The sequence below is a fragment of the Opisthocomus hoazin genome, chromosome Z (assembly GCF_030867145.1).
Source record: "Opisthocomus hoazin isolate bOpiHoa1 chromosome Z, bOpiHoa1.hap1, whole genome shotgun sequence".
NCBI classification, from domain to species: Eukaryota; Metazoa; Chordata; class Aves; order Opisthocomiformes; family Opisthocomidae; genus Opisthocomus; species Opisthocomus hoazin.
In genome coordinates this window covers 42,347,782-42,373,966 of record NC_134454.1, presented here as the reverse complement: position 1 = coordinate 42,373,966, position 26,185 = coordinate 42,347,782, and the positions used below count along the sequence as shown (strand labels likewise).

The window sequence follows — 26,185 nt, the reverse complement described above, 5'->3', positions numbered from 1 at the left end:
GTGATAGTAATAGCACATACTGCAAACCAATGAAAAATAAGTCTCATGTTTGGGAAAAACCTAACCATGCAAGTCTGTAAAACGGGCTCCAAGTGGGCCAGAATTAGATTAATATAACAGCTATTTTATAAATCCAGATGAAAGGTCATGGGAGTTCAGGGCAATATACAGTAGAGATGTTTTCCCTCACAGAAGTGTGGACTTGTTTGATTTTTAAAGGTAATCAGATATGTACAGTGAAGGAAAGTACATCCAACAGGTGTGTTAATATTATATTCTCTGATCTGCTTCTGCCTATGAACCTTTGTAGCACCTTTTAACAGGTTCTAGGTGTTCACTTCCAGCAAACGCTGGAAGTTATAGTAATTTCTGTCCTGTTTTCATGACAAGTCTATTTCAGGAATATGAGAATTGGTAAGTAAAGGAAGAGGTCATGTGCCAGCAAGGATAAATTTTTACAAATAGTTTAATCTGTGTTAGTTCTGGTGTATGCTGTGAAAAATAATGACCAGTAAATACTAAAACTGTATTTTGACATTGAATATTTATTTTCCATAAAAATCTGAAATTGAACATCACATAAAATATTGCAATTAAATATTACATAATATAATGAACAAACATTGAACTGACGTCCACATTCAGTGCTTGTGCAGTATTTTGCTTATGTTTCTGACTGCCCATTTTTTATTTTATTAGTGCCTATGATGTTATTCATCTAATCATTTACACATTCTAAAAGCAGAATCAGTGTTATGATCTAAAGGAGTAAAATATTCAACTAAGTTAAGATACTGGTGGCTTAGACAAAAATAATTTTAATCAGTGAGAACTGTAAAATAAAAATTTGCATGTGTGAGCCCTGGAAGTCATATGAGCAGATGCAGTGTAGCTCACACAATACGCATAATTATTGTGGCTCTGTCTTATGAAGAGACAAATTCTATCACAGTAAGAGTAATCTGATTATGTTGTGTTTTTTGGCAAATGCTACATACTGGCTTTTGTTGAAATAATTGCAAGAGTATATTTGAAATTTACTTTATGTATTGTAATTTTATTTGTATGTTTTATATACGTATTTCACCAGAAACCACGTTCTTGTATATCTCTCTTGTCAAAGGAATATAGGAGTTTGCAGGTTCATGCATGAAATATAGAGGTTCAGATATAATTTCTGGATTAAATCCTTCATTCACCAGATGCATTTTCTGATGCTTGAAAGTTGCAGTAATTTGCATAACATCCTGAAAAAAAATAATTCAAGTAAAGTGCAATATTCCACTTCAGCCTATATCAGTGAAAATATGATGCAATTACTGAATAAAATGGATCGTACAATTTTACTATTGAATGTCTTCAGTTAGACAGAATGATCTGCTTCACAGATGCAGTGAAATCTAAATCTAAGTGCAGCTTTCGTTTCTTCTTCATTTCTTTATCAAAGACACATGCAAGCCTCCAAGTTTCTGTTTCAAAGTAAGCATTTTCTTTAACATTCATTAGTTCAGCCCATCACAAAATCTGTAGTTTATGGGACACTCTCTGCAGACAGTTGGCTGATTTTATGGTACTGGATGTCCTCTGATTTCCAACTGCTAAATTTAATTTAAGACATTAAGTACGAATATGTTAAATGCCTTCCTGCGTTATTGCTTTTTAAGCAGTTTTTCAAATGCCAATTCATAAACAAGTTGGTCTGCACACAATAATCTGTGTATGAAAGCAGAACTGATATATAAAATAATCTTATTTAAAATGCAGCTCACAGTAAGGGAAACGTTTAAAACACACTGTTCTCAAGCATTTTTTTTACTTGTACAATGTTTTCAATAAAGGCAACATTTTCTTTTAGTTCTCATGCTGAAAGAGGCCACTTTTCATTTCTTTCTTGTTTTTCTGTCTTGATCTACAACATGCCTGATTTCCTCTTCACACGGCTACTCCATTTCCACAACTCCCAGATCATTTAGTCTTTGGCTTCTGAGCTGAGACTGCTAATAGGTTTGCCAGTTCATTCTCTCTTTTGGCAGCGCTTATGATAGGAACCATGCTTCGACCACCAAGTCATTTTGCACAGACACTGAATAGCTGCCAGATGGTAATAATGTTCAATCATTACAAAGCCAGATTGCTTCAGATTGAATATCCAGCATGATTTTGTCTTGGTAATTATTTAAAAAGTTAAAGTGATAAGATTAAAAGTTTAATAAAGATAGATGTGAAATATTTAAAATCTGTGTCACAAATTCAGATTGTGGAGATTTTGTATTTAAGTGATCCTCTGTTGTTATTTTAATAAAGTCAGATTTTTCTACATGGAAATTGAAAGAAAACCAAGAAAAACCAGAACAAAACAGAGCACAAATAATGCAAAACTGAAGTCACTCCCTGGATGCTCTTAGAAACTTCTTCCTAATGTCTTTCTGCAAACAAGAATTGAAGTTAGCAAAAGTCAAATGAAAAAGCTACTATCTCAGAATCTCGGACTACCCTGGTGCTTTGTGTTGTTGTCTCTGGGTGTCTGAGTCAAGTCAGAGAGTTTGAGAAGAACAACTCTCAGTCTGTCTGGCTTCTGCAAAATCAGTCAACCATGTTTGCAAGTCATATTAAAAAGAGCCTACATATGGAATGCTGAAAAATTTTCAAGATTTATTTTATCTTAAATCCAATTTTGTGTGAGAATTTCATTTTTTTTTTTGTCACTTTTGTTTAAGATGGGCTCTTTCTCAAGACACTTCTTTTCAGAAGGGACTTCTTTTTCTGTCCACTCAGAAAATTGAGTTCACCATTCATCCTATTAAACTTCCTCTAAGGTGTTTTTTAAAATAACATGTTTTTATCATTTTGCTTTTTTTAATAAAATTGGTTTCATCTCTTTCAATAAGAATTTACACGTGTAAATATTCATTAATTAGTACTGCTAGTATCTTTGTTAGTAAGCTCCCTCCGATTAGCTAAAAAAGCTTTAGTCAGAGGACACATAAAGGCAAACAGCTTAATCAGTTCCACATATATAGACTCTAGAGCTCTGTATAGATTTCTCCATCTAATAGAACCATGAAAACGTCTGTTCCAAAGATTTTTCCCAGAAGAGGGCACTGCTGTTCTGAGGTACCACAGATCATATAACCTGTGCTAACTGTGTTTGAAGATACATTTACTTGGTACAGAAACTTATTTGTGAAAAAAATAGCTTTCCTCAATTCTTGAAACTCTCTTAAAAATTACAGTTCTTTCTAAATGTACACATTCTTTTTCTTCTCTTCCTCTCCTGTTTCAGTCATTCTATTATGTTCCCATCTTGTTCTCAATCAAATTTTGTGCCTTTCAGACAATTTGTCAGTGTTTAGGGTGAGGCAAACTGCCGAATGCCTCTCAGCATCCCCCAGGAGCAGAAAACTGTCTGCTACAAACTTTCAGAAGATGTCATGTGGGGCCCTTTCCTGCTCTTTCCAGTTCATGCTCTCCTGTTCTGTTGCAGAAGGTCATCCTGCGGGGAGTACACAAGGGGTGTAATCATTGCACTTTTAAGGTGCATGTTTAAAAATAATTATATCCCAGTTCTGCTTTTATACTCAAAGCATGTGGGTACATTTTAGTTCTCCAATTATAAGATCTTCACTGTAAAGTATTTACCTTACTATCTGTTGCAAAGAACTGGATATTTCTTTGATGCTTTTTCAGTAATAGTAAATAATTAATCACGCAAGAACAACCATACTAGGAAAGGGTTTTGTACGAGTCATGTCATCCTTTTATAAGAGGGCACCATTGTATGTAATATTGCTGATTTGCATCTGCTTAGTCTTCCATTGCCTAGAAAACCGCAGTAGTTAAAGAAGAAGAGCTTTGAAACAAAACCCAGCTTTGCCAAGTTATTAATCACATTTAGGATTTTTAGATATGAGCGGATCCTTAAAGCAAAACATAAGTTGAATTCATCAAATATTTGCTTAATTTCACCATAATAATAATACCAACAATAATTCAGACTAGTATTACCTTTTGTGCTTCAAATCTTGAAACTGTTTGTAAATTAATTCCTGCATTCCATGATTGTAGAGACCAATTTTCAGGTCAGACAGAAGGTAAATACAAGTAGGAGGCAACAGATTGTCTTACCATGATTCTCACAAACCGTGGTTGGGCATAACTTGGAAGGAAGTCTACAACATGCTTATAAAGTCTTTTTCCATTAAAGGGTTTGTCAGGTTTAAGCACAATAGCTGCCATCCCTGCTCTTCCTTCATAGTCTAAAAAAATTGAAAAATATGATGACAAGTAAGAGTGTATACGCAGTCTTGTAGGATATTTGGAGGCTTTTAGTATTGATCAGAGCAAATATTTTGGTATTGTGAAATATCTACCCTATCCTCTCAGACATTATTGGGTAGAAGATACAGGATACTTTGTATTGGAAGATTTAAACTTACTTTCAGTGTTTTTGTTCAGTTCAAAAAAATATCACCAATCTGTTTTTATTGGGAATTCTGTATGGCTGACAGCTGGCTGCTGGGTTTTCCCCCTACCTTGCTCAATCTTTACATTGGTACTATAGCGGCCTAATGAAATCAGAGTGACATTAGTTCAATAAAAAGCTGAATGCACTTCCACAAAGACTAGTGCAAAAGATGGACATAGACACCTATGAGACTGTAGTTGGTCTATAAAAAGTCTAGTGGCCATTGTACATTTTATAAGCAGTGTTGAGTGTTTTCTGCTCTATTGCACAGACAGATCAGTGACAGAGGGGAGGTGCCTCTTAGTAAATTCCAAGCAACAAAATGTGTTTGATGTGAAAACAGAAACAAAACTGTTTTAAAAAAGATATAACAAACATAGTTCCTGTTTTCTCTTTATTCAAACACAAGTAAAAATTTCAAAAGGAGAAAACATCTAAATTAGAAGAAATGAGCTGCCACAGTTGAATCTGTCCAGAATGAAAGAGCAGCTTTGAGGTGTGGCCAAGGCACTGGAAAGATAAAATATGGGTGTTTCCTTTTCATTAAAATTAACTTGCAGTTATTTAATTGGTAATATCGTATGAGGTTTGTTTTGGCAAGATTTGAGACTCAAGTTGATTCAGAAATATGAAAGGCTGTGCTATCTAGTTTTTATTAGCACTACAGCCAAGAATGAATGTGACTCTTTAGCTCTTGAGGTTTTGTTCTGATGTGCTATTCACTGCCTGAGATAGCAATAGCCCTTCAAGGAGTCCTTGTCAGCTCCAACTGTAGATGAAAACAAGGTATGCTTTCCAAGTTAAGTTATAGTCCTATTTGCATGCACTTGAGGATGCCATCTCTTACAAATGAGCATACTGGCATTTGACAGCCACCTGCTGATCAACCATTCGGAGTATGACCTTTTTTAAATTTTATTTTCATATATCCTCTTTCGTTGAACCCATTGTGTCTCCCATCTCTCCGTGCTAAGCAGTAGCTCGTCTCTTGATAGCTTGTTCTTCATGACTAGTTTCTTTTAATACTAGACTTTGTTTGCCTTTACCTGAAGGAAACACAGAACAGCTATTCGGCACCACAAGAAAGTTTGCCTTCCTCAACCTGTTCATTCAATGGATGCATCTTCTAAGTAATTTTCCACCTCATCTTGTAATTTAGTTGCCTACAGTTTTTCAGCATGATATTGTATATTTTTGTGAAGCACCATATGTGAACAGGAACATTCCAATTGTTAAAAAATATGTATCTTCTACGACTGTACTTAAAAGATAGCAACAAGTGTTTTCAGACATATCATCTTTCAATATGCCTTCTATTTTACCATTTCTCAGATGAAAACCTGTAGCCTAGAAGTCTTCTGTCGTTTATAACTTTGTACTTCTCACATCTGTGTTATGAGTCTTAATTCATTCCAATGTTTCTGCCATTCATTACAAAATTTCAGTATGTCATGTTTATTAAATACAGCATTGTATTGAAACTGAAATTTCAAAGCACGATAGGAAAGCCGGAGTTGCTGTGTTGACACCATTTGTCTTCTTACATGTAAGTATGCATTCTGTTGCAAGAACACAAAAAATAGAGTAGGCAATTACTATTTTAATTTTATATTCTCAAACTAAAGGGAATGTCTTACTTTTTATGCTTACACCGTAAACATTAACTTCTTGGACAAAATCCATCATACCAATGATCTCCGCAACTTCTACAGTGGCAACATTTTCTCCTTTCCACCTGTTGAAAATATTTTTTTACGTAAAGAAGGTATTAGCTAACAAATTTTTATTATATCCATGGCTATGTGTGATGGAGCACTACTTTTAATGCAGACTATTGTTATTCTTAACTGAAGAGTGTAGAAAGATAAATCCTTTTCTGATTTAATGCCATCTCATTCAAGACCCCAAACTTAAAATAAATAGAATTGCCATTTGGCTCAAATCTGAAAAATTCTGCTGTGTTAGTGTGAACTTTGGTGGACTTTGATTACAATCCTTAATGTTTCTGTGAAAACAAAATTGATATTGATCAGATTCAAGTCTGACCTGTGTCATCCAGTCCTATATATGTATGATTTCTTCCAGACTCACTGGATTTACTGTTAACTCTGTGCTATACCTGAAAGTGTCTCCCACCCGGTCAGTGAAGTAGAGGAAGCCATCCTCATCCATCACTAGGAGGTCTCCTGTGTTAAAATACACGTCTTCTTACGTGTATTACGCAGGAGTTTCTTCTCTGAGGCTTCGTTATTTCCAGCATATCCAGAAAATGGGGCATCCTGAGTAACTTGGACAGCTAGAAGACCAGGTTTACCTGCGTTTCATGAGAACAGGATGCAAACAAACATATTTACAGTGAGCTATTTAGAACATAAAGTATGATACTAAAAAATCTTTTGGAAAGCCACATCTGTTTTACTCATCTTATTGCTACATCTCCATAATTATTTCCTGAACAGCAGAAATAGGTGAATGGAAGAGGGAACATAGTTTTCTTCCTTCTCTTCTGAAAAGTTAGACCTTAGGAAAGAACTTTTTGGAGTTACAGTGTACATCACTTACCCTGAACAACCATTTGTCCAATGAAAGGATGACTATTCTGTCATTTGAAAAGTGTGCTGGTAGTCAAAGAATACATGTGAGGGCAAAGCACAGCGCCTAACCTCTTGTGCCTTATGTTTTGCTGGAGGTCAGGGTTGCTACTGCTCTCACCACTGTACTGGTGTGGAAACACACGTTGTAAGCCACAATGTGCCTGGGCATCCAAACATCAAGGGGTCTCTGGAGTCTGCAGCATATCCCTACTGGGCATCACTCCTTGATTCTGACTGTATAATTCCCATTTATCTCAAGGGCAAAAATTCCATTGACTTCACTGGATTTGGCTCAGAATACCCTTTTAAAATGCTTTTTTATTATTCTGTATCTGTGATAGGTACTGGCTTATTTCTCAGTCTGTTCCTGTGGTTATAAGGCATTTCCACCTTCTAAAGATTTTTACTGTTTTTCTTCAACAGATGTATGGAGATGTTTTCAAACAAATTGTTTTCCTCATAGCTGCATATCTGCCTCTCCTATTAAATCCTTGTTATTGTTTTCAACTCTAAATGTGGAGAGTGGAATTAAAGCTCATATTACTGTTTGGAAGAGGAGTTGGCATTGCTGGAAATAGGATGCATGCTTTATAACAAAAGAAAAAAAAACAACCAAAAATGTTGAATTTTTAAAAAAAGTTATTCTAAGCCCCAGTCAATTTTACAGAATGATTCTCTATTTCAGTTTGGGAATAGACTGTCATTACTGTCTCACATTACGTCGAGCATTGGCTTCAGTGTTATCTAAAACGTGTGTGTACAATCTGCAAATTTTTTCCAGTTGTGTCATGAAACTGGGCATTTTATGAATTTCACTGAGAAACCAAGATTTTTTTGTCCAGTTTATGGTGTAACTGTAGTGAGAAAACAAGCTCTTTTCAAGAAAAAAAAATCATTCTTTTGCTTGATCTAGATGTTATCAGCAAATAATGTATTATCAGAAATAATTAATAATTGCTACTTTGGTTTCCATTACTACTACCAGAATATAATAAGTTATCAGAAACAGCTACTAATAATTGCTGCTTTGATGACCAGTTCTACTATGTGTCAATGATATCTGATAGTAGCATGACAAATACTATCATTTAGTTCTGCTGTACAAGCCTCTTTTTCACCTTCTAGAATTTTATCTCGACGGTTGTTAAAGATACATACTAAAATTGATGATGTGAAGACATTTTTTGCTGAACTGTTAATTTTGACACACATGGATTCATGCATATGTACACAGACACATAGATGTCTAATGCGACTTTAGGAAAATGCAGTGCTATGTCTTTTGTGAGAGAAAGTTTTCAGGATTTTTCTCAAAGATATTGTCAGCTTTGAGGCCATCCTATTTCAGCCTGGGAGTTTCAACTCACTGAGGACTATTCCATTCTAAGTAGGAGTTAGGAGATTCTGTGCAACTCTAGGTACTAAATAGTTAAATCTGTTTTGGTTGCTAAATGTAAAAAGATGAAAAATATTATCCAGATTTTGAAATGATACTGTCCTTCCTCAGAACTTTAAATTTGGAAATTAGGAAGCATCTGTAAACAACTGGTCTCAGAACACAGCATATCTAGGAATTATGGTGTCCATTTTATTGGGAAAAAAAAGCAGCACTAAGAAATCTGATTTGTTCAGGATTCTGAACAAGTTTTTGCATGTGAGAATAAAAACACTCTGAGCCCAAAATATTGATTATGTTCATAGATTATTGTATTTTTGGATATTTGTGTATATTATAACTATTTGGATATGTTATTTGGTATATTAGCAATAGATCCCTATTTGGACCTTCATATATTAGCAATAGATCCCTATTTGGATCTATTGATAATAAATTTTTCCTGTGTTATTTTCAGATTCTAAGTGTATGTCAAGAACCTGTTGCTCACAGAACAGAGAGTTAATCCCTGCCCCAAAATATCACCATCTAAATTGAGATAGCTGTTAGTTAATAGATAAGTAATATTTTTCCTTACCTATGGGTGCTTTCTTACACTTTCCATTTTCATCCTTCACAAGTTCTTGTTTCCAGACATCATACTTCAACAACTCAAAAGAATGTAGGAACTAAATAAAAAAGTGCATAAACATACTTAAAAAACCTCACTGGCTTACTCACTTTCCAGTTGCTCTGATAAAAATTGCTTTGAATTAATGGATAGTACCCTATTGACTTCAGAAGATTTGGAACAGCCTGAAATATACTGACAATATTCTGAGAAGCAATTGTCAGAAAGTATTCATATCATGGTAAGCAACACTAAGTATACATACAGAGATGAAGTGTTCATCTCCTTTATTGATACAAAGAAATCCATTGTTTTAGAGTATGGCCAGGTTTAAAAGCATTTATATAAAGTAAAGTGAAACAATGCTTTTGATCAAATTGTTAATTTTGTTTTAAAACTACCATCCATTTCTAAGTAAAGGCTTAACATTACTGGAATGCAAATCAACAAGATTCTCTGACAAAAAATGTCAAAATTAAATTTACAGACATCTCAAAAATTACTCCAGACAGATCCAAGTGAAAACTTACAGCTCAATGGTTTGATTTAGTGCTTCCTGCCTTCATACCCTGTCTACATAGTTAAGATTGCTAAAAGAACAAAAGCATTGCACAGCATTTTGGCATTTTCAGCATCTCAGAAAGGAGAAGTCATTTGGAAGTCATTAATCTGGGTTTGATGTTAACTGATCTGAATGTTTAGTATAATTTTAACAGTATTTTATTGTAGTATAATGTTCATGATTCACAAAAAGTCTACAAATAGGAAAGGCATTTGAGACTGTCTAGGCATTTTTATGGGTGGAAGATGTGTATCTCCAATGAGAGTTTCAACAGTAGTCATATATATAAATTTTATTGTTCAGACATCTTGAGATTATATTTTTTTCCTTTATTGGTGGAGAATTTTGAATTATTTTGTTTTGCTTATCTTATTTCAGAGAAGACAGTGTGATGCTGGTTTTCATGAGTGAAAATGCAGTCAAAGAGTAAATTTGTGTAAGTTTGCTCTGGAACACATTATCTCCTGATTCATACCAAAAGTCAAATCAAAACTAATTTCTGCCTCATCACTTAATATCTATGTTTCAGCTTCGGTGGACTTATTCGGTATATTTTTTCTAGTTTCACAATATATGTATGCAGAAAAGAGTCAAGTAAGCAGCTAAGAACAAGGTTTCTGTTTCCATAAACCAAATTTTGCGGCATCTGGACTGTAGTAAGTAGGTTCTTCCTTGTACGCTTTCCTGATCTTTATAAATTCTGCCTTTCATCTGCTTTTTTTTTGGTTGGCTGGTTAATTGGTTGGTTGCTTGATTTGATTACATTTACCTTTGAGAAGATGCCAGCACGGCCCACAGCTCCTATTTTATTAGTATAGTTCAAGAAACTAAGATTTCCTTCTGTGGATCCGTAGAATTCAAATATTTTAACTGGGCCAAACCTCATCAGAAATTCTTTCCAGACAGCAGGTCTGATACCATTTCCTAGAGCAAAGCGCACTTTATGAACTCTGTCCTCTGCTTTCTGTGAACAGAAAAAAAAAAACATTCTGCAGCTGAGAAAAGTAGGTCTAAATACCTAGAGTTGATCTAAAATTCTCTAATCGAAAAATTTTCCTTTAGAAACTTCCACTTTGAACAAAATGCTTTACAGAAGGTTATTGGTTTTGTAAAAATCAAACAGAAAAACATCAGAATTCTTGTTGGTCTGAGGTTGAAGGATTTATATCTGTAGTTCTTCACTGTATTTTCACTTACAAATTATATAACAGACAGGTATATTACAAAGTTTATAATAATTATTTTATCTTGAGCATGTTAATAAATAGTTTTTAAGCAAGTGCCATTTGCCATAGAGTGGAAATTGCTTTCTGAACCAACTGAACCAACTGAAGACATTTTTCTGCATAAATAAACTCGTGTCTTGGAAAACGCTTGTGACACCCTATGGTCAGTTTTACATGTAATGATATTTGGTAGTAAATTTTACACATCTGCAATGTTGCCTAAGGAACCTGAAAAAGTAGCAGAATGATTTAAAGCTCCTTATAGTATCTCCTACGATTAGGTGCAGTTTTTAATTTTAAATCCAGATTCAGAAAAGATGATAATCAAACCTGCAGTCCAACTGTAGTTGTTAATGTGTCATTGTTACGTGTCAGTTATGTCATTATTGTGTCAAACCACTTAAATGCTTACTTATGTAAATGTTTTCTGCATTGGGCCAGACTGCTCAGCACCCTATCTATAGGACTATAGCCATTACTCTGACAATGGAAAAGCCCCCACTTTTTTTTGAGATGTAGTTGGGATTGAGTGATTAAGTAACTGCCATTGCTGAATGACAGCAGAAAATAAATTTTTTTCAGGTCCACAGGAACGGTTGCTTCAAAGCAAATAAGTGCATTTTGTTTCCATTTCGGTCTTATTTTAAACTTTAAAACTGAAAAAATGTATTTGAGTTCCAAATAATACGAAGGTGATTTCAAAATGGAACACTACCTAAGAATTATACCGAAATATTTTACTCATCTTTTTCACCTTTAAAAATATTCATATAAAATTGTATTGTGAACTCTGGATTAACAGACAATTGCATTTGATCCAGAACTGCATTTTATGGCAGATAAATTATTTGCCACAAGAGGTTCATCTGTAATGCAGACTAAACTCCACTTGTTAAAAACAAGAGTGGAGACTTCCCCGCTTCTGCTTGAAGAGCTCTGTTTTCTTTTGCAGTTTTCATGGTAAACTTGAAGGAGTAGCACAGTTTAATCACATGTATGTGATCAAACCTATTTATGAACCAGCTGGCAGGCTGATTGGGAGACTTACTTCATGCCTAATATTGTCCCTTCTTCAGCACTTCATCTGCAGGATGAAGTAATGGATTTTGGGTTTTTTTTCAAAATAGGTTGTGAAACTCTAGGATTTAGAGTTAATCTCAGGAGCTTCAGAGATTATAAGCCTACGACAAACTGTATGCTTACATTATTTCATCCTTGTTATAGCAATCTGAAGAACTTCTCTGCATTACCTTGAATTTTAAAATATCTTTATTTTAAAAGTTGTATGGTTCTCTTTAAAAACATTCAACATACATTCTTTTTTATTTTTTTACCTTCTGTGAGGTACTGTGTTTAGAATTTAATTCCAATAGGTACGTGGATGCTAGTTAAGCCTCCTGTAGACATATTTAGTCAGAGAGTAGGGTCTCTGTATACATGAAGAAATCCTAGTTCCTAAATTTATGTTCTTTCTCAGTTTCAGTATGAGACCTAGACATGCTCTGTGACAGGAGGTAAGGAAAGACATCCTGGATATGAGCTGGAGCACACTCCAACAGGTCCCTCCTCTAGGTAGGCCTAGGCCGGGGCAGCACCGGGACAGCTGTGCTCTGGTTGCCAAAGCACAAGGAGTCCAGGCGGCATGTAGCTGGCTGGCTTATTAGCCTGCACAGGTTATGCTCACTGTGGAAGAACTTGTGTGGTACACTAGGGGTTATACGTGCTTTGACAGGATATGTGGTCTTGACAGGACTCTGTGTTTACCCTGATCCACTTATGTTGGCATCCTCAGCTTCCTCAACTCAGCTAGGCCGTCTTTCTGTTTTTCCCTTTTCTTACCAGTTGCCAGTTAAGTATCAACAACTTCTCTGTTAAATTATTGTTATTGAGCCAAGTAAACAAAGTTCTTCCTGCCTGTTCCTGCAGGAGAGACCATTACACAACTAGTTTGCCCTAGCTAATTATTGCTTTGTTTTTTTGATCCATGGACAACTGACGTAATATTTGTACAGACTTGAGTTCTGGCCAACAGCTATCCTGGCTTATTCCCTCTAATATGTTTTTGTCTTTGACCCCTCTCCTACATCTGGACCACACAATAATAAGCTCTCTTCAAACCAGCTGGTGGATTCTCTCTGATTTTCCCATATTGCCTCTTCTTGTGCCAATCTCTGACAAATGCAGTTGGAGATCATTTGAAACTTGTGCTTGTACATGATGTTTTCTGTGGTAGCTAAGAATACTTCTTGTCACCTCCCTTCAGAAAATTCCTACCTTCCAAGTATAGATTTAAGAAAATTAACCAATCTTTTCCACCATCATTGAGAAGCAAGCCTTTCAATATAATATATATTTTCAGACTTGCTTTTCTGCTACTGTTCTGTTTGGTGACATCTTGATTTGTCCTAAACTTGATCATGATTTAGCTCCTATGTTTTTCAATACTGTCATCCCAGGAGCGACCAAGATTTTGCACCACACTGTTACTACTATGGCTTTATACAGAGAAGTTTATCATCCTATACACAGCAGTGGAACAAAATGTGTATTTGGAACACCTTTTCAGAAAAGAGTTTACACAAAAAAAACCTCATTCAGCAGTTTCAAAGCCATTAAATACTAAATAAAGTAGCCTTCTCTTTGTAAGTAACTACTTTGGAACAGTGCAGTGCAGGTGGTTAATCATTTAATCTGGTTCATGCTCTCATGTGATCATCGAGACCGATAAAAGCTTTTACTGCTTATACCTTTTCCTTACTGATCTGCAGCTTGCCTGTCACGCAGATGAAGAGCTAACAAGCTTGGCTGTTCGCAGGAATTTATGTAAGTGTCTGGGCATAACTGTCCCATCCTGCAACGCTTGTTTCTGCGTAACCACTACATTTGCTGATATAAACATGATTGCTATTTTAGAACTACAAGGAACACAAGACCCAAATTTTGTATACACTGGAAAAAAAAACTATCAAACATTAAAAATACTATACCATTGAGAAACAGGTAAATCTATGTGACTTGTAAAATATAAATTTGCTATATTTTAAAGCTGCATTTGCAAAAAAGAACTTACACTGGGCTGATTACAGAGATAGCGACAGAGTTCTCCTATGTACAAAAATGCTGTAACATTGTATTTTCTACAGTCATTCCAAAACTGGCTTGCAGAAAATTTCTTCTTCAAAACACAAGTTGCTCCTAGGTGATGAAAACAGACAAGAAAATTCAAAATAACCTTTAAAATCTATCTTATCTTCTACCACTATTGTTAGAAAAAAGTTGTCATTCTCTTAATTCAACTGATGATAAATTCAGCTATTTAAATAATTTGTAAGCTATTTCCAGCAAGATCTTTCTGTTAAATGTGACTTGCACAATGGAGCCTTGCTTCTTTTTCTGAGTAGTAGCTAAAAACTTACAATATCAGAGGCAGTAGAAGCGAACCTTTCAGTTGTCTCCAGTTGTTAGGAATAGGTCAAAGACTAACCATTTTGTTTCTGTCAAGATGGCGACTGGTGTAACTCTCAAAAAAGACAGCTTGGGATGGGGGAGAAAGCAGCTTGCGGCTTCTGTATTTGTGTGAGAAGTGGTGGAAGGAAAGCTGGCTCAGAGTCACTACTGTTTCTATCTCACGCCCCTTTTACTGTTTCTTGTTGACTTATCATCCTCAGTTTTTTGTTTCTGTGACCCTGAAGTTCCTTCAGAGCTTTCCATTCCAAAAGCCACTTCATCCTAGACCTCTCATGTCTACCACCCTGTCCCTTTTTCACAGTTATTCCTAAGTGTTGTCAGCCAAGAATTTACAAACTTCCCTATTTCTGTCCCTTCCAAAATTCTTTTTTGCCTGACTCCTGTTTGTCCCACATAAAGCTTCGTAGTGCCTTCGAAGTTCTCAATCCCTACTAGTCCACTTGCTCCTAGCTTGCCAATTCCTCCCTAACCCAGGTACCATCTCATGCAAGACTTGAAGCCCTCTAAGAGCTCTTCAGCCTCACTCACCTCCAAGCCTTATAATTTGAATCTCAGGTCCCCCTGAGCCCTCATCTGAATAGCCCACCTAAAAAAGCAGTTACTCTACTTTTTTGGTTCCAAGATAAATCATAGCTTCAACTCTTTTTGTACACTACTTTTCCCATCCTTTTTGTGTTTCTGTTAGGCAGCAGCAGTCTTGTTATCAGTTGCTGTAGCCCAGCATGCCTGCCCATGCTGTTCCTGACAAGACAAAGCACTGAAATGGCTTTTAAAACAGTCCAGATACATACTTATCATACCAAAAACTTGCATCTAGGCAAGATTCTAAGGACAGGGAAGGAGGATATATCTGAAAAGGTATCTGACTGCTAGCCCTCTAGAAATAACTCCAATTTTCAGGATCAAAAGGGGAGGCTCTGTCGTTCTTCCTTTTCTTCGCTTTAATACTATGAATCTAAATCTATAGGTGTTACTTAAATATATGACTCAAAAAGCTCCAAAACACATTTAATTGACCTTATTCTGAAGGTTAATTAAAGCTTCCACGATGCATTTGTACCTTCTGACACTAAAAATCAAGCCTAACTTCTAGGTGCCTATGTGAATGACGTTGTAGACTTTTGGTGTAGGATACAAATATGATTCAGGTTAAATCTACAGAACATATGCAGTGGTATTAGCAATACACAGAACTCAGGTCATGTTATGTTGGATCTATGCCACAACTGGTGTCTGTTCTAAGCTTCAAAAACTAGGTATATGTCTTAGATATTGTTTGCAGACTGGAGAAGGTGAAAAAAATGACAGAACAGTGGAAGTCTATTGGTAGACATAATATTTGAGTTACTCACCAGAATTACTCACCAAGTAATAAAATGTTACAGCATTCTCGAGTTAGTGAAACTTCACTAGAAGGTAAATATTACCTAATTCAATGCATCCACCGATGCCAAGAAGAGAAGCACTGATGTGGTACAAGGGAAGAGTGAGATAAAGAATATCCTGAGAAACTGCACCACACTGAGTAAATAGTAAGCAGGCAAATAGAGTTCTTAGATGAGTGATGACAGCAGCTTTTGGGAAGCCTGTCAAAGGGAGAAGAGCATATAATTATAAATGTACTGCTTGCATTCATAATTTTGCTGCAAACAGAATTCTGTCTGGAATGTGCAGGGAGAATTGTCTTTCCTTCTGAGTCTTTGTCTGTCCTGTCCGTCAGTCTTTACCTCATGAGTGTATCTCCTTGGTCTCTCAGATTCTTTGATCTTTTGCTTGTAAGGCTATTTAATCCTCTCATCTGGTTTGCCTGGGGGAGAAAGCCCATCCCTTCAGAGGCGAGTGCAGACTGACTGTGCACAGTGTTCACTGGCCACAAAATGAGAATGGGAAAGCTTCTGAAGAGCCACTGTGCCACTCGGCTGCCATTTGCAATAGCAATAACTTTTGCAAAGTTGTTTGGCTTGACTAGAGGAAGGATTCCCCTTTCCTTCCCAGTGAAGTGAGGTGAATCTTCATTATTCAGGCCAGTCTCAGAGGAAAACTTTTCTCCCAAAGCCCAAGCACTTGTGCTGGCCCTATTTTTAGCATACACATGTGAAATTCTGTCACTATGGAATCTGAGAAGCTGTTAGGGACAGACTTGATTGGCCTTATATTTAAGAAATGAAGTTCAGCCATGGAATATGTTAAAGTTCGCTAACTGGAGTTATGCCCTTGCTATGCCAAGGCAAACATGGTTTAAAGTGTATTATGCTTTTAGCTAAATGAATTCCTCTCTCTCTTAAAGACTGAAATTCTGTCTTTTTGTGTCCTGTCTTGTTGCTAAATTTATACCACCTTAATATTCAGAGAGCTGCAATTGTACATTGTCGGTACACATCCTCACCTGTGCTTCCTGATGTGAAGATATACATAGCTGTGTTTCTTGTGTTAGTGACAGCTTTAAAGTGAAGTGGAACAGGGTGATCTGGCACCTTGTCTAGTTTGTCTGGTACAGTGTGAACATGCTGGAAAGGAGAACTGGTGCTCATCAGCCAGACAGCAACATTATTTTCCAGGAGATGAAAAATAAATTCTTTCTCTATTGATCCCACACAATCTGCCAAGTTAAAAAAATCACATGCTTGTTATTAAAATAATTGCGACTACAGACCTGGTTACCTGCACTGGAATTATACACGCTACAACTGCTTACAGTGAACCTACCACAGCCCACAGCAGGACTAACCTACCTATTGGACAGTGAAAAAAAAATCATGATGTTTGATTTCCCTTTACTTCTCATGTGGCTTTAATTGCAAGAGGTAAAATTCCCTGAGCTTACTTGGTGATAGTAATATATAGAATTTAATTTAATCAGTATGCTATAACATTTGTTTTAAAGCTTGGTACACATGCCAACTAATGAGCCCTCATGGGTTTGTCTGGAATTAATCAAATATTGCCAACCTGTATTAAAGATCAGAAAAGAGGAGTAGAAAGGTTAAATAAACTGTCCAGTATTACATAATATGCCTGTAAGAGGGTGAAAATTACAGCTCAACATGCTGTACTCTTTTTTCCATGTAAAGACCACTACTTTAAAGTAGTTCTAAAGTAATCATAAATTTGTGTGTGAAAATTTTGAGCTGAAGGAAATCACCACTAACAAAGGGAATCTGAGTCTTCCTGTAGTCGGTGGAGTAGTAGCTACACAATCCAATAAACAGAAATGGACATGAGATGATGCTAAAATGTCTCCCTAGACTGTTTGCTTGCTGATGCATGATTGTTTCTGCTGGTACATTGTCTGGTACTTGGAGAGTTTCAGATTTAAGCCTTTTATTATGCTAATTAATTCCACATATTTTTGATGTTTATACACCTGAAATTTAAACAAAACTATCTCTTTCCCTCTTTTTTAGCCAGCACATAATGTATATATGTAGCGCTGGAAGCTTTGAACGAATCTGTTTTTCTATTTTTGATAAAAAGCATAAAGCAGTAGAAAGTCAAACACAATACAGAGCTTACCTTCTCCTATCACCAGTGCTTTTGCTGCGCATGTATTAATGCAGTGCAGGAGAGATCTAGAGTGGACATTGAAGTTGAGAAAAGCCACCACGCAGCCCACTTTGGCCAGACCAAACCAGACATGGATGAAATCAGGTCCATTACCCATCAGCAGGGCCACAGTGTCGCCTTTCTTCAGATTCCCATAGTGTAGGAAGACCTGCGCTACCCTGTTACTCCTCCTGTCCACATCCTGATAGGTGTGCACCTTCCCTTCGTAGATGAGGAATGGCTTGTGAGGAAACTTTCCCGCTCTCTGCTTGAAAAGATCAATTATGGAGAGAATTCCATCACTTGCCCGTTTCTTTACCATTGCTTTTAACCTCTTCCGCCTCAAGAAGTAGATTAAATCTTCCCAGAAGTAGGGGGAAAAGATCTTCAGAGAGACACACAGCACCACTATTCCTCCAGCAATTGTCGAAAGCCACATGCATAGCATGCTTGGGAGGGAAATAATAGATTAGTTATTTCAGAGATATAAAATACAATGCGTTAATATAATTAATAATGAGTTTTAAGACAGAGATTGGAAGGTAATAAGCTAATTACAATTGCATCAATTAATTTGGGAACTTTTAAAAATACCATTCTGGAGAATACTAGAATTGAAAGACCCAGAACAATATAAAAAGCTAAAAGGGAGTAATGAGTAAAAAAGATTGCGCAATTTGAAAGGACAGAGAAGTTCTTTCAGAGCAGAGAATGTGGCCAGAGTGACAGCAGAGTGGTAAAGATACTGAAAATTAAATACAAAATGGAAATCTATAAATTTAAAAAGTATCCAAAGAAATAATAAAAGCAGATATAAACTCAAGAAATGATTTGGCACTTCATTTTTTTAACTTGGAGTCAAAATTTTGTCTAGATTGTTTATTGTACTGTAAATCCTTAAAAAGATGGACACAAAGAGTTAAATCATATAATAACTTATATTATGAAAATGTGTTAAATATCGTGCGTCTCTAAGATGCAGCAAATATGGTCGTCTTTGGTGCCTGAGTTGTTTTTTTTAGTCCAACAGAATTTGAGACCATCATCTAACCCTCCACAGGTTTGAACAGTCTGCTGAACATACACAAATTTCAGGCAATATACTGTGAACCTTCTGCATGTTCTGAAGTAGCCAGTTTTCACCTTAGGATTTTCTGTCATTTGCAGTAAAAGGTGATTAATAACTTTGCATTATTTGTATTATTTTCATTATTTAAATTAGTACCCTGAAGTCTCTAACAAAACCATGCACAAGCATATACTAAGATTTGGGAAAAGCCTTTATATCATAACATTTATTAACTTCATGAATGTCTTTCAGGGAACCATTAATTGCCATACTTTCAAAATATTCTAGAGGAGGACTTGTGAAGATCATGCAAGATTCCTACAACTTCATATGTGTAACATTGACCAGTCTCCTTTTTAAAGTTTCAGCCATGATTATTATAAATATTTGAATCATCTTATATGACAGTCTAGGATTCAGGAACATTTCAGCAGTCTGGGAGGCTTTCTAAATGGTATGACCTCCACTCTGTAGTTTAGAGATATTTTACCAACAAGCTGTAATTTTGGTATGTTCATCAAGCTTGTTTACATTTTCAGCAATATTCAGTGAATATACTAACTTGTGAATTTCTGCAGCAAGCAGGATCTTGTATGTACCATAAAGCATATGTAAAGCTGTATGGGTAAAAGAACAACTTAAAAATGAAAGCATTGTGGCATTAATTGCACACAAACATTTAAACCAAATTATGGTATATAATGCATTTTAAAATTCTAAACAAAATTTTTAAACCAAACACTTTGTGAACTTGCTAATTTGTAAAGTAATATTCTTAGTTATCCTGCAGTCGATTATTCTTCTTTATTTTGTCGTGTCATGTAACTGTTTTTCTTTTATATATCAAAAAAATGAAAGTAGCTACAAGTTTACTCTTGCAATAGATGTGCCATTAAAACACATTGTGTTTCACCTCATATGGCTCCCTCATTGACTTGCTGGCTTTCTTAGAATGTTGTTATTTACTGGCCAAGAGCATGAACAGAAGACCTCATGACTTTCATGGCTGTTGAGTTCTCCTTGACTATGACTTGGAAATGTTTACTAATTTTTCTTTGCCACGTGTACAAGCATGCAAGATGCATTATAGCTTGAGCCAATAAACTTAGCTCTGGGGGAAGTCTAACGGCAGAGTTCGTAAACTGAACCAATAAGCACCTAGACACAAACTTAAGCAAAAATGAGTAAAAGGGATGATGACAAAAGACTGGGCTCAGCCCTAGTTTTCTTTTAGGCAAGATTGGAAGTAAACTCAATAAATAACAATAACAGGCTGGCTATAGCATTCTTATATTACTTCTATTGCCAAATGTAGCCCTGGTGTGTAAGTGAGACCTCACAGTCGAAGAAAACAGACAAAATACTAAAGCAGGCTGCATGAAACAATTTTGGTCTTTGGAGTTGTTTAAGGATTAATTTAAGTTTCACACTTGAAAGTGCACAGAAAGGCTCGCCAATCCTTTGTTTAGAACTACTCCAGCAAATACTGTTCATGGGGCAGAAAAATTGAGGAAAAACGTAGAATACGTAGCTGGAGAAGAGAAGGAGTGACTGTTAGGAAAAAGTGACTGTCAGGAAAGAGGATGCACCTCTCTGAGTGAGACTGCAGTCACCCAACTGGCTGCAGTCCAGAAGCCATACTGCCATGGGCTGCCCTACACCTGGAACAACAAGCCTGACGCCTGCTTTTGGCTGCAGTAGCCTGGCAGTACCACTGAGCTTGCTTTTGGTTACTGGACTTTAGGATTCTCCAAAACATTCACAGAAGGTACATGCACGGGGGTTTAATCCACACTCCAAATTAAGGAGCTGCTCAGGACAGTGAATTTTTTTTCTTCAGTCTAGAAAAACTCAAGGCACTTTGGGGAAAATAAGTATTCATACACTGTGAGGAAGAATGATTTAGCTGTAAATGCAAACAGCTTAGGTGTTTCCAGTCTCATCAAATGTGTGCTTAACTTGCAGTCTAAGCAAAACCTTTGTATTCTGCTTACGATGTCATTTACTGTCGAGTTTTGGCATAGCTTGGGTTTTTTTTTGTGAAGGCCCTCTGTCAGTGTAAGAGACAAGTGCTTGAAATCTGCCTGTGTTATCTCTGCTTAGTTCTTTTCACCAGCTTTCACACAGTGGAATTTTGCTGCCTATATATCCAGATTTGTATCTCTGCATGGCTGGAAAGAAACTGACTTACTCCAATGAGTCAGCATGCTCTGGGGTATTTTCCCTGAAGTCTTGGAAAGGGCATTTGAGCAATTAGCTTGAAATACCTGCCTAATTCCTTCAGCCTTGTCTTAATTAATGGGCAATCAGTCCTTAGTCTTAGTTTGTTTGCCTGAGGAGAGTCATTCTATGCCAAAACTGACTGCTAGCTCTTCTCAGCCTGAATCTGCGTTCTCTTTGCCTGGCTCTGGTCTGGGGTTGTTTTCTTAGTAAAGAAAAACAAAGCGATGGAGCTGCCACCTCAAACACAGAGCTACTGCATGTCCTCAGCATCGTGAGCACAGACAGAGTAGCTCTGGGAGCCAGGGGACGTGCTGAGGAGAGAAAGAACGCAGGAAGCGTTCAGTCAGCTGAAGAGCAGGTAAGTCTGTCCAGAGATGTTCTCCAGTCCTAGGCGAATGTCAACAGCCCTGTGTGTTGGCCTCGATGTCCCATTCACGTCCTAGATCTTGGAATTACCTGAGAGGGCTGTGACATACCTGAGATACACAGCCTATATGTAGTTGTCCTTACAGTTAATATTACCGTGACCCTAGAAGTGCGTACAAGACTAAGCATCTCTCATACAATCTTTAAATAGTCATGCACCTAGTTTCCCAGATTTCTGCTGTGGAGAAAATGCATTTCCGGGTAGAAATAGCCTTAGTGTTTTGAACAGTTGCTACAATAGCCTCTGCTTTGAAATTTGGAAATACAAAGTTGCAACTGATTTCAAGAAAATTGGTCAACGGACTGACTGGGTTTGGTTTGTGGGGGTTTTTGTGCTACAGAGTCAGAAAGTGGGGAAACATGGAGTTTTGTTTACTTACACTTTCTGCTTTATTTCTTTTCAGCTTTTTCTCTGCAGCCACAAGATTGAAAACTTTTAATGAAAACTGAGATTCTTAAGTATCTGTGGGTATTTGGAACTTGAAGTAAGACACAAAAGACTAAGAAAGTAGTCAATGGTATCAAAATGCACAATTCACTATTTTTCAGTATTTAGGCAACCACATGAGTAATGACAAACAGGAGAGGTTTCCAAACACAGTGAGCCCAAACATTAACTAACAGTTCAAGTGAATATTCTATTTTCCAAGCAATCTGCCAGATTTTTCAGTCAAACAACATGCTACCTTTCCTAAAAGCAATCTGATCGATAGGCAGCAAAAGTTCCGTTTTGAAGCTCAGTGTACTGTTTAATTCATAGGATTAGGTAAAGATCTTTATCTGATTGAGGTAGAGAGACAGAGAAGAGAGCTTCAGAAAAGTGTAATGCAAGCAACTAAAGGAATGAGTCTCACCTAACTTCAGATACACACAGTGGACGTTGTTTTGTGTAAATAGTAAGAAATTACCTGTAAAAGAAATGTAAACATTATAATTTAGCTGAGTTTATAACCACTGCTTTTTCCAGCATCTGAATGATAAGTAGACAAGTGTTTTCTTACCAACTTTTTGATTTTCTGTTTTGATTAGTGTCCTGTATTCGGTCAGATCCTTTCTGCCTCTGTATGTCATTCAGAGGAAGGCTGCATGGGTGATGGCAGTATGTTCACTTTATCCGAACAGATGTTCTGTTGAGGCTCCGCTCGTGCAGTGTTTCACGGGTGACTGTGTGCCTAGACATACAGCTAAAGACTCATTTCTAAAGGTCTCCTGGGCGCCCCAGGTCTCCTGCTCTGTAGTTCCTCAGCTTCACTGCTCTCTTCTGGCATGTGAGTGAAAGAGAATTGGACGTTGTATCTTGGAACACAGGGTGTTTGCTGACTGTGCGGAGAGTTAATTGTTACAAGAGAAAGAAGTCAGTTACACTCTGCTAGTTTATATGCCAAAAAAGGACTGTAAGCAGCAAGATATAGAGTTATACTGAAGGAAAGGACTAATCTGTTGAAATTAATGTTTCAGTGTAATCAAAGGAGCTCAGTGATGTTTCTGTATACTCCTAAACACAATGCATTCAGTATACCGCAACCATTTCCGTGGCATTGATCTCACATTGTCATATATTCTCTGCAATGAGTACAAAAGCCTTATTAGGTTAAATAGTATTTTCTGATTAACACTTTTTTTAAGCTTAGTCATACAATCCTCAGGGGACATTGTAAATGCTGAAGAAGGGCACTACAATACATGTCACTGGCTGCCTAAATGGTTGAAGAAATAGATAAGATTACATGAATATAGGAAGGCATATACACTTGTTGGCTAATAACTTTAATCATATGGACCAAGCCTTTTATTTCTGAAACTGAAAAATGCAAGCTGACTGCTTTTGGAAAAGGTTGCTAAAGACACATGCGTTGGCTGCATTCCTGTTTGTGTACTTCTTATTTTTCTGTAAGAAATATGTTGTGTTTTTGTATGAATGTTTTCTGAGGCATAAATATGGTGTTCAGTTTTTAGAAAATCTGTAGGCTTTTTTTCCATTACCATTCCCCCTTATTTTTTTCAATAGAATGCATTTTACTGAATAATTCATAGATTACATTATTTAATTAGATTAGGCTATTTAAGCTTACAGACTTTGTTCCATTCACATAGTGATTTTTTAATTTTATTTACTCTATTTGGAAGACATAATCCTGGGTTGGTTGTATGGTGCACTGGCACTTTATGGAAGGATTGGTCTGTCATCCTGACTGGGGGAAAAGACTGGAGATGCTGTAAAGGAGAGAACGCGACTGTGGAGCAGGTCGTCCAAAACCATGAATGATCTGTTAGAGAGCAAGAAGAATATGAAGCAAAAGGCTGGGAGTGAGGGTCGGGCAGAGGAATGGTTTTCTTTATTTCTGGTAATGGAAGTAGAAATATACAATTTTGTTGTTGTTGTTGTTCCCTTGGGAATAAAGGGGTTGAGATAAGGACAGGGAAATCACTCACCAATTACTGTCATGGGCAAAACAGACTCAACTTGGAGAATTAGTTTAATTTATTGCCAGTCAAATCAGAGTAGGATAATGAGAAGTAAAAACAAATCTTACAAACACTTTCCCTCCACCCCTCCCTTCTTCCCGGGCTCAACTTCACTCCTGATTTTCTCTCTTCCCCCCAAGAGGAGCAGGGGGACAGGGAGTGGGGGTTGCAGTCAGTTCATCCCATGTTGTCTCTACTGCTCCTTCCTCCTCACACTCTTCGCTTCCTCCAGTGTGGACTCCCTCCCACAGGAGAGAGTGCTCCACAAGCTTCTCCAACGTGAGCCCTTCCCACAGCCCACAGTTCTTCCCAAACTGCCCCAGGGTGGGGCCTTCCCACAGGGTGCAGTCCTTCAGGAATGGACTGCTCTAGTGTGCGTTCCCCATGAGGTCACCAGCCCTGCCAGGAAACCTGCTCCAGCGTGGGCTCCTCTCTCTGCATGTGGCCACAGGTCCTGCCAGGACCCTGCTCCAGCACGGGCTCTCCACATGGTCACAGCCTCCTTCAGACATCCACCTGCTCTGGTGTGGGCTCCTCCATGGGCTGCAGGTGGAGGTCTGCTCTACCATGGACCTGCATGGGCTGCAGAGGGACAGCCTGCCTCACCATGGTCTGCATCACGGGCTTCAGGGGAAAACTCCCTGCTCTGACACCTGGAGCACCTGCTCGCCCTGCATCTTCACTGACCTTGGTGTCTGCAGAGTTGTTGCTCACACATCATCTCACTCCTCTCTCCTGCTGCAGGGATTTCCCCCCCCCCCCATCTAAAACACGTTGTCACAGAGGTGCTACCGCCATCACTGATGGGCTCTGCCTTGGCCAGCAGTGAATCTGTCTTGGAGTCGTCCAGTAAGATACAAGAAGATATAGCTGGGGGGATTATATAAGCTCATAGGGCAGTTTGCAAATCAATTTGTTTAAAGGGGAGGGTTTTTTCTTAGGCAACATGAAGTAAAGACGTACAAAAGAGACAGCAGTGATAAGATTAAAATCGCACTTGGTGTGCTGAACTATCAAAATCTTCAGTTCCTACAGCTTCAGCCTCTTCAGTCCCTCGGCTCTTCCCCTGCTGGGGATGGTATAGGAATGCCTCGTGATACGAGTGCGACCAGGAAGGCCCTCAGCATTTTCCGAAACTGTTCATCCAGTTCAGACTTCCCAGTACAGACTCAGCAACTGCTGGGAAGAGAGGGACCTGTGCCACGCAGCCCACTCTGGGGTGGCTCTCAGGAGCTGCAGCAGCAGCTGCTGCATACAGAGCAGCTGAAAATGCAGCTGTTCTCTTTGAACACCCCAGCAATTTGACAGGCAAAAATCGTAGCGCAATGGTTCTGAGTCTTTCCTAGCAGTCCTAGATTTCAGTCCATTGACTTTGTAGCAGAAACTGCACCTGTGCCATCCGTCCTGGTGTGTGTGCTGAGGATGGCTAAGAAGTGTCAGCAGAGCAGAATTGTACTACTTTCCTTCTTTAATGCAGAGAACCAAAACGAAGTTATTAGAATGGATTTTTTACACAGCTCAAGTACTTTCACAGAGTCCCAGGAAGGCTGAGGTTGGAAGGGACCTCAGGATGTCATCCTGTCAGGGCCGCCTGCTCCAGCAGAGAGACGGCTAGAGCTGCTGCCCCAGCATCATGTCCAGACTTCCCTTCAGTATCCCTTCTCCTGTCACAGGGCACCATTGGAGAGAGCCTGGCTGCGTTTTCTCTGCAGCCTCCCTTCAGGCCTTTTCTTTGCATTGATGAGATGCCCTCTGAGCCTCCTCTTCCCCAGTCCCAGCTCACTCAGCCTTTCTTCAGAGGAGAGATTCTCCAGTGTGCTATTGGTCTTCACGGCCATTTGCTGAGCTCTCTCCAGTACATGCATGTCTCTCTCCTACTGGGGAACCCAGAAGCGGACGCGGCGCTCCAGCTGTGGCATCACCAGTGCCAAGTGGAGGGGAAGGCTCACCTTCCTCACCTCACTCCTCCTGACACAGCCCAGGACACAGTTAGTGTTCCTTGTGGGAAGGGCGCGTTGTTGGCTCCCTGTCAGCTTGGTGCCCACCAGGACCTGCAGGGCTTCTTCTGCCAAGCTCCTTTCCAGCCGGGCAGCCTGCTGCCTGTGCTGGAGCCTGGCATTGTCCCTCCCCAGGTGCA

At 38.0% G+C, this 26,185-nt stretch overlaps 1 protein-coding gene across 1 annotated transcript; it reads right to left on the bottom strand.

Annotated features, from left to right (window-relative positions):
* Window positions 1–525: 525 nt before the first annotated feature.
* Window positions 526–22,851, bottom strand: LOC104339346 (long-chain fatty acid transport protein 6-like). Its single transcript, XM_009945498.2, is given in 13 exon segments — window positions 526–1,247; window positions 4,126–4,256; window positions 6,103–6,200; window positions 6,585–6,672; window positions 6,675–6,779; window positions 9,033–9,123; window positions 10,397–10,591; window positions 13,924–14,048; window positions 15,749–15,907; window positions 16,708–16,920; window positions 17,835–18,313; window positions 22,437–22,490; window positions 22,584–22,851. Coding segments are annotated over 11 exon segments (1,860 nt in total). The 5' UTR covers window position 18,313; window positions 22,437–22,490; window positions 22,584–22,851; the 3' UTR covers window positions 526–1,070.
* Between the last annotated feature and the right edge of the window lie 3,334 nt (window positions 22,852–26,185).